Raw genomic sequence first — 16,822 nt, forward strand, 5'->3', positions numbered from 1 at the left:
TTAAAAAAAAAAAACAAGACTTTACAATCACTTTTCTCTAACATTCATTGGTACTTGAGATGTCCAAATGTGCATGTTTATGACAAGATCCTTTTAGAAGACAGTTCTTTTAGAATGTATGCATTTCTATGTCCTTGCTTAGCTTTAATTGGATCCTACTGCAGTTATGAATAAATGTGTAAAATGCAAATAATTTCATTGAATGCCAATTATTACAATGCTAAGCAATGTCTTTATTTTTTTTCTAGTGTTGCAGATTTAAAATTATTGAAGATGACTGGTTCACAGAACAAAATGTTTACAAATTCCTCTGTATTTGCTTTGGTGGATCCATGTGTACAGGAAACCTGGTTGGAGAATGCTCTTTTGTCTGTTTGCTACCTGATGGGCCTTTTTGTAGGAGGCCTGGGAAACATCCTAGCGCTCTCACTGTTTGCACGAGATCGCCAACCCAAATCACCATCTGACATTTTTCTCCTGCATCTTGCACTTTCAGATCTCTTCCTACTTCTCAGCCTTCCCAACAGACTCTTCTATCATCTCTCTGGAAATAATTGGCCTTTTGGCTCACTGGCTTGTAGACTGTCTGGCTTTGTTTTCTATTTAAACATGTATGCCAGCCTTTATTTTCTAGCAGGGATAAGTATTGATAGGTACTTGGCCATTGTACACCCTCTCAGCTCTGTCAAGATTAGAAAGCCCTTACATGCTCATGTTGCATGTGGCTTTTTGTGGGCTGTTGTTGCATTTGCTACAGCCCCACTACTGTTAGGCCGAGGAGCATCAATGGAAGAAAATGTGTGCCGTTTATTGTATCGAGAAACACCATCTTTAAGGGCACTATCCTCTCTCAGTGCAGCTTTTGCCATCCCCTTCTTGGCCACAGTCATTTGCTACGGACTTATTTTAAGGCGTCTTAGACAAGGAGGTGACAGGAAACCAAAGGAGCGTGCAGTGAAGATGGTTCTGTTGGTCTTAACAATATTCCTCATCTGCTTTGTTCCCTACCATCTCAGTCGTACCTTATACCATGTTTTGATGCCTGGAGGTGAAAGCACAGATGTGTCATCTTCTTGTGATTTAAGGCAAGGTTTGGCATTGGCTAACAGATTTACCTCCTGCCTTAGCACTCTTAATGCTGCCCTGGATCCTCTGGTCTATTTCTTTGCTGTCAAGAAGTTCCGTCAGAGTCTTGTTCAGTTTCCATGCAGACGGGATAGGAGAGACAACGAAAAAAATCGCGAGGAAGGTCGAACAGAGGACAGTTCTCTCAGTGCCAAGACAGAAGTATAACAAAAAATTAAAGGGTTAAAAAAGGTTGCAGATGACAGCAACAAAAGAGAATCAAATTACCAACTGTCAGACTTTTTCCTCATCAGAGAAAGAAAGAAAGAAAAAAGGCCTGATCTTTGGGTAGTGAAAACTGAAATTCACATCCTGTGGCTAATTTTGGAGGTTTAACAAGCTACAAAGACAAATCACTTAATTAATGCCTTAAATTGTAGTTTTCAGAGAAAGGACAAGTACCACTGACTATACAAACATTCAGTATAATGTCATATCCAGGGGAGATGCTAAATATAATGTCTCTGTGTAATTGGAGTTGACTCACCTGGCTCAGCCAACACTTACCGACACACTTAGGGCGCCTAAAAAATGTATTTGAATAGCAACAATCTGCGAAAAGACAATAAGCATGTCAAAGAGCACACAAGCAACAAAGCAATATATTTTGTATGGAGGGAATAATAGCTAAGCACAAGAAATAGTCGTTTCTAGAAATATGCAACTGAACGGGTAGCCTATGATTAGTATCAAGAGGGAAAACAAGGCTAATTATAATGGATAAACAGTCCCTTCCTCACTGGCAAGTAGTAGATGAGATAAGCACATTGGCCAGCAGTGGTGGGGCCCTTTAAGAAATACCACAGTCTAGGGAAGAAAGTAAATTAACTTGCTGAAGTTTAAGCTCCTACCAGTCCCAAGCTCACTCCCAGAATTGCTATGCATTCACACGGATTCAGTTTGGTATAACAATCAGCAGGCTCTACCAGGAAGTCCAGTCACACAAAGAGTTCACCAAATGCCTCACACTCTCCCAGGGAGTAGGCTCCCAATTTCCAACCCAAAGAAATCAAGCGGTGGCGGCTTGTCCCTTGGCTTCCTGTAATTATCCTTGGGTGACAGCCACTCACAACAGGGTCCCAGGATCTTCAGTGGTGGGGTACCTTGCAGATAGGCAGCTCCGCCCCAACACACTCCTGCACCCACTAACCACGTGTTCTCATTCCTTTGCCTCATCCAGGTCCTCCTTCTCTCTCTTAGATAGAATCAGACACTGCTAAAGTGGCTGCCCCCAGTGATCTCCTTAAAGATGGCCGCCTCCTTTCTGTATTAATGAATGTTCAACTAATGGTCTTCTTAAAGATGGCTGCTGCATTTGTACACAAACAACTGTTTAATATAACTCTGTTAATTCCATAGAAGAATAATGCAGCGATAGCAAGACCAAAAGCAAATGTTGGCAGCAACTATAGTCTTGGCTACATCAGCCAAATCCTAAATTCGAAGAACAGTGTTTTTTTGCACTCTCTAAATAAGCAGTATAAAAGGGATTGAAAATGAAACCTAATTTTACAAGGTCATGTTATACACCAGTAATATATGCCAGTAGCAAATATATCACCATAACAGCCCATGGGTCCTTGGGGAAAGAGGGACCTAAAACTTGATCCCCTTGTGTTCCTCCTTTCACCTAACAAACCCTAAGGATTTACTCTGACAGGCTGTGAAAACCCCTTGCTTATCTCACATCTTACACAATGCTGCATTAGAAGATGTAATTACGTGCAGATCCATACATATGGGCCAGGCCTTTTTATGACACCCAATGTTAACAAGTAAAAATCTGTATTTTATTTGCTAGAAAGTTTGAACTCCCAAACATTATACATTTTTTTTGCAGATGCCCTAGAGTATAAAATGGCAGTCGTTGCAATTGTTTATATCACACAGGTTTTGTGCGCGGTCTTTCAAAAGTAGTTTTGCGTGAAAAAATAAACTTTAGTTATTTAAAAATTCAAAACACAATATATACCACAATTTTATTGTAAAAAATGAAGGATGATGTTACGCCGAATAAATAGATACCTAACATGTCATGCTTTAAAATTGCACACCCTCATGAAATAGCGCCAAACTACAGTACTTAAAAATTCCCATAGGTGACATTTTAAAATTTCTACGGATTACCAGTTTATAGTTAGAGAAGGTCTAGTGCTATAATTATTGCTCCCACTCGGACATTTGTGGCGATACAGTGCGAACACCATTTACATATGAGGCAGTGATCTACGGGGAGACAGGGGCGCTTATAGAAAATACAAATAAAATTCCCTTTTTGAACATTTTTACACTGTCCCTTTAAGAAAAAAAAGAATTATCACTTATGTTGCTTTTGCAAGGAATGTAAATATCCCTTGTGATGACATACAGCATGACAGTTCCTCTTTATAGAGAGATCTGGGGCCTAAAAGACCCCAAATCTCTTCTCTACCCTTAAAAGGAAAAAAATAAAAAGAATAATTGATCTTTTGCATTAAAAAAAAATGGCTTTGTTTTCATGGGTCCAGAACTGAAAGTGACGTCATGACGTCACACCGGTTCTCCTAGGTCATAGAGATGAGCGGAGGCCGTCTTTCCTTCACTCATCCCTGTGCCCAGCCAGGTAAGCCCCAAAACCATTGTAAACCCGCTGCTTTTCGGTGGCTTTCGAGCTCACCTGGCTGAGGGGGGTGACCCTTCTAAAAGTGATCCAGCAGCGACTCTGCAGCTCGGACCACTTTTATGAGAAAAACTAGAGCCTTAGGGAAAAAATAATACCGGGGTTATGGCATCTAGCTGCAGCCATAACCCCAATATTAAAACGTCAAAATCATAATGCATTTTCCTAGTTAGGCGCTCAGCAAGTGGCTATAGTGGTTGTAAACTCATGCATTTGATGATTAAAATAAAGTTACCTGTAGGTGCAATGAATATCTCCCAAATGTGCACCTTTTTGGAGATATTCCAGTGAGCAGCAGCAGGTGACGTCACCAACACATGCACTCTTAAGGAATGGCATACTGTGCCATTCCTGCAGAGCTCTGTGACTGCACGGGGGTGACGTCGTCACAATGCGAGCATTCAAGCAGCCAAAGCCTACCAATCCTGAAGGATGAAATTTGAAACCTCTGCAGCGGTGGCAGCACGCTACTGGAGGGCTTCGTTTCAAGGCCAGTCTTTCATAATGTACTAGTATGTGATGCATACTAGCACAATATGCCCCTTTACGTTGCAGGGGTGATTTTTTTTTTAAACCCCGCTTTAAATAGTTTTTCCAATACTCTTATTAAAGATTTTATGGGTATAATTGAATGTAAAAAAAAAAAAGCCTATGTAGTATTATATGTATATATTCAAGTGCAGAAAGGATAACCGTGTCAAAGCCAAAGGAGGGCAAATATCCATGCATTTTAATGACTATGGTCCAAACCTTTCACTCAAAACTCAATTATAGATTTCTGAAGCATATACCAAAGGGACATACAGTATCTCACAAAAGTGAGTACACCCCTCACATTTTGTAAATATGTTATTATATCTTTTCATGTGACAACACTGAAGAAATGACACTTTGCTACAATGTAAAGTAGTGAGGGCACAGCTTGTATAACAGTGTACATTTACTGTCCCCTTAAAATAACTCAACACACAGCCATTAATGTCTAAACCGCTGGCAACAAAAGTAAGTACACCCCTAAGTGACATTGTTCAAATTGGGCCCACAGTGTCAATATATTGTGTGGCCACCATTATTTTCCAGCACTGCCTTAACCCTTTTGGGCATGGAGTTCACCAAAGCTTCACAGGTTGCCACTGGAGTCCTCTTCCACTCCTCCATGACAACATCACGGAGCTGGTGGATGTTAGAGACCTTGTGCTCCTCCACCTTAAATAGGGTTTAGGTCTGTAGACATGCTTGGTCAGTCCATCATCTTTGCCCTCAGCTTCTTTAGCAAGGCAGTGGTTGTCTTTGGGGTCATTATCATGTTAGAATACTGCCCTGTGGCCCAGTCTTCGAAGGGAGGGGATCATGCCCTTCTTCAGTATGTCACAGTACATGTTGGCATTCATGGTTCCCTCAATGAACTGTAGCTCCCTGGTGCCGGCAGCACTCATGCAGCCCCAGACCATGACACTCCCACCACCATGCTTGACTGTAGGCAAGGCACACTTCTCTTTATACTCCTCACCTGGTTGCTGCCACACATGCTTGACACATCTAAACCAAATAAAATGATCCTGGTCTCATCAGACCAAAGGACATGGTTCTAGTAATCCATGACCTTAGTCTGCTTGTCTTCAGCAAACTGTTTGCAGGCTTTCTTGTGCTTCATCTTTAGAAGAGGCTTCCTTCTGGGACAGCAGCCATGCAGACCTCAAGGTCTCTAACATCCATAGACTCAGTGATGACCTCATGCAGGAGTGGAAGAGGGCTCCAGTGGCAACCTGTCAAGCTCTGGTGAACTCAGTGCCCAAGAGGGTTAAGGCAGTGCTGGAAAATAAGGGTGGATACACAAACTATTGCCACTTTGGGCGGGCCCAATTTGGACATTTTACCTTAGGGGTGTACTCACTTTTGTTGCCAGCGGTTTAGACATTTATGGCTATGTGTTAAGTTATTTTGAAGGGACAGCAAATTTACAGTGTTATACAAGCTGTGCACTCACTACTTTACATTGTTTTAAAGTGTCATTTCTTCAGTTTTGTCACATGAAAAGATATAATAAAATGTTTACAAATATGTGAGGGGTGTACTCACTTTTGTGAAATACTGTAATCCTATATTGCTACTGGTAAGTCAAACGATTCACAATGGGGAGAAAATTTGACTTCAAGGATTCACATGTTGTATGAGATAAAATGATTTTATTGACTTGTATACATGAAATGTTTGTTAACTTGTTCTTCTGGTTTATCCTTCTAGTTTAATAGGTTAATTGCAAATTGAAAATTTTAAGTTTTTCCCTCTCCCAGAAGGACTTTTCTTTACTCTGAAGGCTCCATTCTACAGAATTCTACAATATTTCGCTCTTGTTTCTTGCGTTTTACAAAATGCCTCGTCATTCCATACCGAATGCCCTGTCCTCCATTCCTGTCAACCATTGCTCATTTCAATTCACAGATTATTTTAAACACAGCTGGAGACAATTTAGGCTCAGACATTTGACTGTTCACTTGTTGAAGACTCCTTATATGCAGAATATAAGAACAACTTGATTATCAGATCCAGGCACACAAGTTTAAAAGCAATAAAGTTACTTTTCAACAGTTGATGCATTCCTTTGTAGTTTAACAGTCTCTGCAACTCCCCCCAGAACAGGGAATGTCATCACAACTCACATGGTTGGCCTTGTGCACTCTCTACTCTAAAGGAGATCCTTCCTCCTCTTCTGCCACCACCAAGTGATCATCATACCTCCACAACAGGCACTCGTAGTAGTGGTTGGGAATAACCATCAACCAGGTACAGAACAGGACTAATGTTACCATACCAATGAAAGTAGGGTCAGATCTCCTAATTCTGCAGTTCTCAACAATGCTGGCTGTTGTAAGTAATTGTAGATGCTTTTTAGGGGGCAAGAATCTAACAACCACTATGGTTACATTTCAGTACAGAGAGATGCCTGACATGATTTGAGTTTTCATTTCCTAGCAGATTTGCTTTTCAGATTTCCTCCTGTACAGTGAACCTGTTTATTTTCTTGTATAGTCAAAGTGCATGTTCAGTTTATCAGATAAACTTAAAACAGAACTATAGGCAAACATTTTTTTTTCATTTTCGATAGAGTAGGGAAGGGTTCTAACCCCTGTCGGATTTTTTTTTGTATTCTATTGGGGAGATTTACCTTCACTTCCTGTCGCAAAGCCAAAAAAGGGAATGAGAGGAAATCCGTGAAAATTAAGGGAATCCCTTTGAGCCCCAGGTCACCAGAGCTAGTGTCCCCATTGGAAGATTTACCCTCTATCACTTCTCTGTGGACAACCCAAAATTTGTGATTTTTTTTTACTTTCAATTTTAATGATAATGGTATAAAAAAAAAACAAATAAAGACGGCGAATTTCCCTAATGGGGACACAGACAGCAATGAAAAGCCAACACGTGTTCTAATCCCTCTCTACTCTGTCCAACATTAAAAAAAAAAAAGTTTTGCCTTGAGGTATATTTTAATAAAGAGCTCTACAGTTCTGGCAAAAAGTGTAAATTTGGATCCCAATACGATACATTTATGAAAATCCATGAAGTTACCTCTCCTTGTTGCTTTATAAGGACCTTTGTCAAACCTATGCATCACATACAATTACTTGTTGTTGTTTCAGTAATAACTAAAACGGAACTGCACTTTTGTTAGGAAAAAAAAAATTGTCTTTTTGTCTCTGGGTCAGTGTTATGGGGAAGAGGGGATCTATCTGCTATAAATAACAAGACTGCTTGAGAAAAGCAGAAAAAAGCAGGAAGCCAGTCAAATTAACAGAAAAAAAATCTTGGGTGGGTTGTGCACATAAACAGTACCCTGAATGCCCCCACTGTTACAATGAGTAAAAGGAAGGAAAAAAAAAAAAAGGGAAAAAAAGTTAAAATAGAACTAAAGGCAAAACATTTTTTATTAATTTCGGATAGAATAGGGGAACGTTATATCCCCTGTCATTTATTTTCCACCATCTTTGTCTCAATGGGGAGATTTACCATAACCAAAACAGGAAGTGAGAGGAAATCCCTCCAAAGTGAGAGAATCCCTGGTTGTCACCAAGGTCTAAGCAAATAATGTTCCTGTTCTGAGGACAACCCAAAATCTGCGATTTACTTTCACTTTTGGCAATTATGGTAAACAGGCCAAATAGACAGCAATTCAATCCTGACGGATGTTCTAATCCCTCTCCATGCTGTCCAAAATTTTATAAATAGTTTGGCTTTAGTTATACTCTACTTCTTAGCAATGCCAATTTTCACAATATCCTTATTAAAAAAAAAAAATGTTCAAATTTGCAGCTAAAGCTCCAGTGATATTCTGTCTTCTAGAATTGGCTGCCTGCCTACCTTTATTTTAATGTTGGAAATGTACTTTACTTTTTCTGTCCAGGCAAACCACTGCAATGAGGCATCAAAGGGTGTTATGCTTCACAGAGAAGCAAAATGTTAAAACATAATGACAGAGGAAAGGTTAAGACCCTGTTCACTGGGGCGACGCTACTTGGCGGGGCGACCTCACAGGTCGCACCGCGACCTCGGAGCGGCCGGCACGACTTCATAACATTGAAGTCAATGCAGGTCGCTCCGGGTCGCCCCAAAGAAGCTCCGGACCCTTTTTCTAAGTCGGAGCGACTTGTGTCGCTCCCATTAGAACGGGTCCACAGCTTCTCTATGGCAGGCGACCTGTCAGGCGACCAGGTCACCTGACAGGTCGCCCCAGTGTGAACGGGGTCTTAAGGTACATCTCACATCAGGTTATAAAAACAAACTCTGTTTAAAGGATATCCAAACCCAAAAGCAAATATATAATATATTACAGCTTACCCAACTTTATACATGACAGCTTGATTAGTGTTCCTTTTTAGACTAAAACATTTTCATGCACAGAAATATGCTGCGCACATTCAGTCTGACGTCATCAGGGGTCCCAGTTGAGTGATTTATCACTTTTGTGCTTACAGCTTGCATTTAATGTATAATTGGTGCCTAGAGTCACATTAAAAACTTTTTTTAGCAAGCACAGAAAAATACCTGTTGATACTGCTGGAAATCCAGTACTTTCTTGCGAAATTAACTAAAACCTCACACAATCAGCTTCATGATGAGGAGAAGAAAAGGCATTCTTCAGTCATGTCCTAGAGTGACAACACTGCTCCTCTATAGGTACAGTGCAGTAAGTAAGTGTGTGTTGTCACCCTAAGACAGGAAGTATGTAACTGGCAGGATTGCCAGATTAAAAAAAAAAGGAAATTAAAAAAGAGAACTAATGCAGCCACCACCCCCAAAAGATTTGTAAGCTGCAATATATTAAATTAGGCTTCAGATGATGTACATTTATTTGCTTAAAACACATGATTGTTCCTTAAAAAATTTGCTACACTGAGTGAGTTTTGGGGAGCTCCTTCAAATATTTAGAATTTATGAGTTGCATATTTATTTCTATGGCTATTTTGCATGTACACTGTATATTCAGATTGTTGCATAGTAATATGGATTTTTTTAACCGTAACATTGAAATCGTGTCATACATTACTGATCATTTCTTTGGCACATTTTCTGTTTCTATATTTTTAACTGACAAAGGTTGTTAGCATAACCTGCAGTATTAAAGTGAAACCCCAGCTTCATTATTTATTCACCAAACCTCGTGAACCTTTATATAAGCCAATAAAATTCAGCTGCTGCATTTACCAATTTGTGCCAGTCCTTTTGTGGGCCAGATGCCAGAATTAAATGTAAGTGTTCTGTGTTGCCCTTACCATTATTTCCTTAACATTATTTAGGCTTAACTAGATTATTCATCAATGACAGAAGTCAAGGAAGCACACCAAACCCATCATTAGAAACTAGCAGCACTACATCATTTGAAGATGCGCTGCTAGGTGGACTTTCAACACTAAGCATGTTAACTAAAAAAAAGGTTGACACAAAAACTGGGACTAGGGACAGACATATGACAGTCACCATCCCCAGTCCCCAGTTTTTAATGGTACTCAGAAACTCATTCAGGGTGTCCCTCCTTCTCAACTTCTGATGTTGGTAGGTAATCAAGTCATGATAATGTGCATCATTGCACCACATACTGCTGGATTCAACCACCAGTAGGTGGTCTTTCAAAGGTAAAGTGAGTTTAGCATTCATAAATCAGTTTAATCATTAGAATTGAGTGTGTCCTTAAAATGTACTTACCGGGTCTAGTTGACTTTTTTGCATTGTTTTCTGGTTTCAAGCCATATGACTGTAAAGTGGCAGTGACGGCTGAATTTACCACTCTATGATCCATCATCTCCATTCTATAATCCAGGAGGCCAGGTTGGAATCGGCTTATTTGGCAGCAGCATTTTTTTCACTGACACAGCAGCAGGTTGTTCCTCTCACTGACATGGAAGCAGAGCCATTTTTTTCATCCCACTAACACCAGAACAGAACAACAGAAATTTTTTCTTTTGTTAACACCACCAGGACAATTTTTTCATCAAACTGATGCTGGTGCATTTCTTCCTGTTGGTCCCATATTTTGCGCTGCTAATAAACTCTTCAGTGTGCCACAACCATTGGCACTACTTTGGTGCAAGTTGCAACCATTATATAAATGTTTCTTCTCTCGAGGGTCCACCTTCAAGAGGGAGGGGTCCACAAAACATACAGGTTATCAATAACCAACAGAGTCAGGTATATAGAACACATACCCCTTCCCATCCCCCTATGTACAATGAACAATATAATGTACCAACATATAATAGCTATTGACATTTGGAGTATAGGTACGAGGAAGAAAGAGCCCCGGCTATGAATGCAGAACCATACTGGAGGGCTTTTCCCAGGAGGGGTTATCGAGAACCCCTTGGGAACCCCAATCATTTTTGAGGACACAGGGGAAGAGTGAGACAAACGTACGGGGGCGGAAGCAGGGGTCCAGGAAGGCATTGGGGATGCCCCCAAGCACCTGTGGGAATAAGAGAAGGAGAGGGGGGGGGAGATATAGAGGATATAGGGGAGGCCGCAGCAAAAAAGAAACAAAAAAATTAGGACAGGGCATTTTTAATTTGACTGGAGTAGTTTTTTTTTGGATAATGAATTGAAAGGACTGGAGCTGGGACTCAAATAGGCACCTGATAAAGATTTTTATGAATTTGGGACTTACTGTATATAGACAAACAAAAGTTTATACGAAAGTTGAACATTAAAGTGTAAGTCCACCCTAAAACTAAAATCCCTGCATCTATAGACTTCTGCGATCTAACACTAACCTATCTAGCCCTGTAAAGAAGTAATCAGTATACATACCTTTTTTGAAGCCAATCCGATCCTGTCTCCAGCGGCGGAAGCTCTGCAGAGGACACAGTGGAAAAAGGCTGGGAAAGGAATGGGGAGTGACATCACCCATAGACTTACTATGGGGCTATTGTCGCATGTGTCCTCTAAACCAGCCTCCACAGTGAAGCCACAGCTAACAGCTCAGCGTGGGATCAGGTCGGATCGGCTTCAAAAAAGGTATGTATACTGATTTTTTCTTTACAGGGCTTGATAGGTTAGTGTTAGATCGTGGAGGTCTATAGATGCAGGGATTTTAGTGTTAGGGTGGACTTCTACTTTAACCACTTAAGCCCCAGAGGATTTGGCTGCTCAAAGACCAGAGCCTATTTTGCGATTCGGCACTGCGTGACTTTAATGGACAATTGCGCGGTCGTGCGACGCTGTACCCGAATTAAATTGATGTCCTTTTTTTCCCACAAACAGGGCTTTCTTTTGGTGGTATTTGATCACCTGTGCGATTTTTATTTTTTGTGCTATAAACAAAAAAAGAGCGTCGATTTAAAAAAAATAACAATATTTTTAAATTTTTTTTATATGAAATTCCCCAAAGAAAATGTAAAAATCAAAATTTTTTAACATTTTAGGCCAATTTGTTTTCTGCTACATGTTTTTGGTAAAAAAATCGCAATAAGCGTATTTTGATTGGTTTGCGCAAAAGTTATTGCGTTTACTAACTAAGGGAAAGATTTATGTAATTTTTTTTTTTAACTAGTAATGGCGGCGATCTACGATTTTTTTTGCGGGACTGCAACATTGCGGGCGGACAGATCGGACCCCTAACTGACATTTTTTACACTTTTGGGGGTTCCAGTGACAATACTACAGTAATCAGTGCTAAAAATATGCACTGTTACTGTAACAATGACACTGGCAGGGAAGGGGTTAACATTACTGGTGATCAGTGGGTTAAATGTGTCCCTAGGGGAGTGATTCTAACTATCAGGGGGCGTGGCTTGTGAAGTAATCACAGAGACATGCGATCCTATATAGCAGGATCACATAGCCTCTGTGATCACTTCAGGGAGAATGACAGACGGCTGTGTTTACACTACTCAGGACATTGAATGCAAGTATTTTCATTTCTAATTCTTTATTTTATTTTCTAAATTGCTGAATTGTGTCTCTAGTTCTTTGAAACCCTTTTTTCTGTAAATATTTTACTTGCACCAATTTTAACCTTTTTATTATTAAACCTTATTTTGAAAAATGTTAATCTTGTCCCTAAGCTCTTAATGCAAACTACCAAAGAACCTGTCTCTTGAAGAGTGCTACTGTATAGAATGAATCCTCTGAACATTCCTGCCTGTGATGACAGTGTGTGTGACAGATGATTATTCTAAAGTCATAATTGGTATTTCTAAAATTACGAGCATCCGATGGGCTCATAAAATAACGTAGCGGTGGTGGCAGAGAAAGGGTTAATTGCTTAATTAGACAATCGCTCTCAGCCTGCTGGCATCTAGATTGTGGTCCCGCAAGCTGGAAAATCTTTGTGCCGGGTGCAGCTGAGAGTGGCATTGTTACGCAAGTGACGGCAGGGTGTGAGATTGCCCGATCCTTGGTCACGAGTTGGTGAGAAGGGCAGGGATCTGATACCACCACCGTCACAGCCATGAAATGGCAAGATGGCACAAAACCCCCCCCCCCAAATGACCCCATTTTGAAAAGTAGACGCTCCAAGCTATTTGCTGAGAGGCATGGTGAGTATTTTGCAGCTCTCATTTTTTGGAAAATGAAGAAAAAACAGGAAAATGCCTTTTTTTCCTCTTTTTTCAATTTCCAAAACTTTGTGACAAAAAGTGAGATCTGCAAAACACTCAACATGCCCCTCTGCAAATAGCTTAGGGTGTCTACTTTTCGAAAAGGGTTAATTTGGGGGGGGGGGGGGTTTGTGCTGTCTTGGCATTTCATGGCCTCCGAAACTGTGATAGGTAGTCAGGAGTGAAATCAACAATTTACGCCCTTGGAAAGCCTGAGTGGGGATTGGTTTTCGGGGTCCTGTACTCAGCTAGACTGCAAAAAAGTCTCACACATGGGGTATCTCTGTACTCAGGAGAGGCAGCAGAATGTATTTTGGGGTGTCATTTCACATATACCCATGGCATGTGTGAGCAATATATCATTTAGTGACAACTTTGTGTAAAAAAAAAAAAATAATTTCCTGGAACTTGTGGCAAAATATAAAATATTCCATGGACTCACCATGCCTCTCAGCAAATAGCTTGGGGTGTCTACTTTGCAAAATGGGGTAATTTGGGGGGGTTTTGTGCCATCTTGAAATTTTAGGGCCTCTGAGACTGTGACAGGTAGTGTGGAGGTGAAATGCACAATTTACGCCATTAGAAAACCTAAAAGTGGTGATTGGTTTTCGGGGTCCTGTACACAGCTAGGCTCCCAAAAAGTCTCACATATGTGGTATCCCTGTACTCGGGAGAAGCAGCAGAATGTATTTTGGGGTTTAATTCCACATATACCCATGGCATGTGTGAGCAATTTATCTTTTAGTGACAACTTTGTGTTAAAAAAAAAAAATGTAATTTTCCCGAAACTTGTGGCAAAATATAAAATATTCCATGGACTCACCATGCCTCTCAGCAAATAACTTGGGGTGTCTACTTTCCAAAAATGGGGTCATTTGGGGGGGTTTTGTGCTATCTTGAAATTTCAGGGCCTCCGAAACTGTGATTCGTAGTGAGGAGTAAAATCAAAAATTTACACCATTAGAAAACCTGAAGACGGTGATTAATTTTCGGGGTCCCGTACACAGCTAGGCTCCCAAAAAAGTTTCACACATGGGGTATCCCCATACTCAGGAGAAGCAGCAGAATGTATTTTGGGGTGTCAGTCCACATATACCCATGTCATGTGTGCGAAATGTATCTTTTAGTGACAACTTTGTGTTAAAAAATTACAAAAAAAAATGGTAATTTTCCCAAAACTTGTGGCAAAATATAAAATATTTCATGGACTCACCATGCCTCTCAGCAAACAGCTTGGGTGTCTACTTTCCAAAATGGGGTCATTTGGGGGTTTTTTGTGGTATCTTGACATTTCAGGGCCTCCTAAACCGTTATAGGTAGTGAGAAAATGCAATGAAAAATGTACGCCCTTTGAAATTCTGATGGTGGTGATTGGTTTTCGGGGTCCCGTACACAGCTAGGCTCCCAAAAAGTCTCACATATGTAGTATCCCTGTACTCAGGAGAAGCAGCAGAATATATTTTGGGGTGTAATTACACATATACCCATGACATGTGTGAGCAATATATCATTTCAATGACAACTTTGTGTAAGAAAAAAATTTTTTTTTTTAGTCATTTTTCAAACACCTGTGACAAAAAAATGAAATATTCAATGAGCTCAACATACCTCTCAGGACATTCCTTAGGATGTCAACTTTCCAAAAAGTGGTAATTTGGGGGGGGGGGGGGGTTTGTACTGCCCTGCCATTTTAGCATTTCATGAAATGAGATAGGCAGTCAGAAATTAAAGCTGCGTAAATTTCAGTATTTACTCCATAGTTTGTAGACACTATAACTTTTGCGCAAACCAATAAAAATATGCTCATTGAGATTTTTTTTGTCAAAGACATGTAGCTAAATACATTTTGGCCAAAATATATGACATAAATTGAGTATATTGGATATTTTATTTTAAGACAAAGTTGAAAATGTCATTTTTTCTCAAAATTTACGCTCTTTTTTTATTACTATCGCAAAAAATAAAAAGCGCAGAGGTGATCAAATACCACCAAAAGAAATCTCTGTTTGTGAGCAAAAAAGGACATAAATATTGTTTGTGTACAGCATTGCATTGTCAGTTAAAGTCATGCAGTGCCAAGTTGAAAAAAGGGGTCAGGTCTTTGAGCAGCCAAATCCTCCGTGGCTTAAGTGGTTAAGGACTGGTATAGGTGCTTTTGTCAGTGTAGGAAGAGGTTGCTGTGTGGAGCAGGGACAGACTGTTAGTGACACAAATCGCTAGCAAATAGGTCCTCAAAAATCCTTTTAAGGACTGGTATAGGTGCTTTTGTCAGTGTAGGGAGAGGTTGCTGTGTGGAGCAGGGACAGACTGTTAGTGACACAAATCGCTAGCTAATAGGTCCACAAAAGTCCTTTTAAGGACTGTTATAGGTGTACTATTGTTTGGTGTGCAGTATATTGGGGTGCAATACACTTATAATATACTTTCTAATATAGAAAGCATATTATAGTGGATTTGAAGCGAGGTGTTATATAACAATATACTTTCATAATAGTGTATTTTAGTGTACAGCAGAAATTTTGCCTCTTTCGCTGCGTTACATCTGCTACACACTGTGACAAACGTTATTGGGAAAAAAAGTATTATAACTGGTGTGATATACCAGTGGCCCCCCAAAACGACAGATTGAAGCGGTGTGGTATAAATACTTTCATAATAGTGTATTTAGGTACTGCAGAAATTTTGCCTCTTTCGCTGCGTTACCTCTGCTACACACAGTGACAAACGTTACTTGGGAAAAAAGTATTATAACTGGTGTGATATAGCAGTGGCACACCAAAACGACAGATTGAAGCGGGGTGTTCTATACCTTCTTCCACATATACTGAGCTTCTCTAGAGACTTTTGTCACAGGGTCATTTAAAAAATGACAGGCAGAGGAAGAGGCAGGCCCTTCCGCAGAGGAGGTAGGGGTAGGGCAGGAGCACCAGGCCAGAGCCAAAGTGGGAAGTTGCAGAAGGTGCGTTCGATTACGTCAAAGGACGCACCAGACTTGGTTGAGTGGCTCACTCAGGCGTTCTCTTCTGCACCCTCCTCATCCTCTCTATCTTTACCCTCTTCACTTTCTGCTGTGTGCACCCCCAAGGACACCACCACCAACACCACCATATACCTTCCGCTTGAGTCACAGGAATTATTTTCCGATGTGCAGCCATTCTTGGCATTGGATCAGGAAGAGGAGGAAGCAACAGCAGCCACTCAGCAGTCTGACGACAGTACCCAGATCAGCCCAAGGAGGTTGGTCCCCGCTGTTGCTGCCTACTCCGAGATCTCAAATGTTAGTGGTGGGGAAGGAGACGTCGATGATGACGTGTCTATGGACGTCACGTGGGTGCCCACAAGAGAGGAAGAGGAGGGGAGTTCAGAGGGAGAGATGGACCAGCAGATAGGGAGGAGAAGCAGGCCGAACTTACATTGCACAGGAGGGACAAACCAGACTGGTAAAGTATCAGGAGCGAGCCATCGACCATGTACGGTATCATCTGGCGCTCCCAGGACGCTGGCACATGGCTCCGCAGTGTGGGCTTTTTTTAACGTGTCAGCTGCTGACAATAGTGCTGCCATCTGCAGCCTTTGCAGAGAAGAGACAGAGGGGATATGATAGAAACTTTTAAATACATAAAGGGAATCAACTCGGTAAAGGAGGAGAGCATATTTAAAAGAAGAAAAACTACCACAAGAGGACACCGTTTTAAACTAGAGGGGCAAAGGTTTAAAAGTAATATGAGGAAGTATTACTTTACTGAGAGAGTAGTGGATGCATGGAATAACCTTCCTGCAGAAGTGGTAGCTGCAAATACAGTGAAGGAGTTTAAGCATGCATGGGATAGGCATAAGGCTATCCTTCATATAAGATAGGGCCAGGGACTATTCATAGGATTCAGATATATTGGGCAGACTAGATGGGCCAAATGGTTCTTATCTGCCGACACATTCTATGTTTCTATGTTTC

At 40.7% G+C, this 16,822-nt stretch overlaps 1 protein-coding gene across 1 annotated transcript; it reads left to right on the forward strand.

The window, feature by feature from the left end:
* Positions 1–264: 264 nt before the first annotated feature.
* GPR17 (G protein-coupled receptor 17) lies at positions 265–1,493 on the forward strand. The gene has a single exon (XM_082251777.1). It carries the CDS (start codon positions 274–276, stop codon positions 1,291–1,293), a length of 1,020 nt encoding a protein of 339 aa, XP_082107903.1. The 5' UTR covers positions 265–273; the 3' UTR covers positions 1,294–1,493.
* The last annotated feature ends 15,329 nt before the right edge of the window (positions 1,494–16,822 follow it).

Source organism: Pelophylax lessonae, assembly GCF_965119305.1.
Source record: "Pelophylax lessonae genome assembly, chromosome: 3".
Lineage (NCBI taxonomy): Eukaryota > Metazoa > Chordata > Amphibia > Anura > Ranidae > Pelophylax > Pelophylax lessonae.

Excerpts from the sequence above, each read along its gene's own strand:
- GPR17 (XM_082251777.1), top strand. The coding sequence starts at position 274 with ATGACTGGTTCACAGAACAAAATGTTTACAAATTCCTCTGTATTTGCT.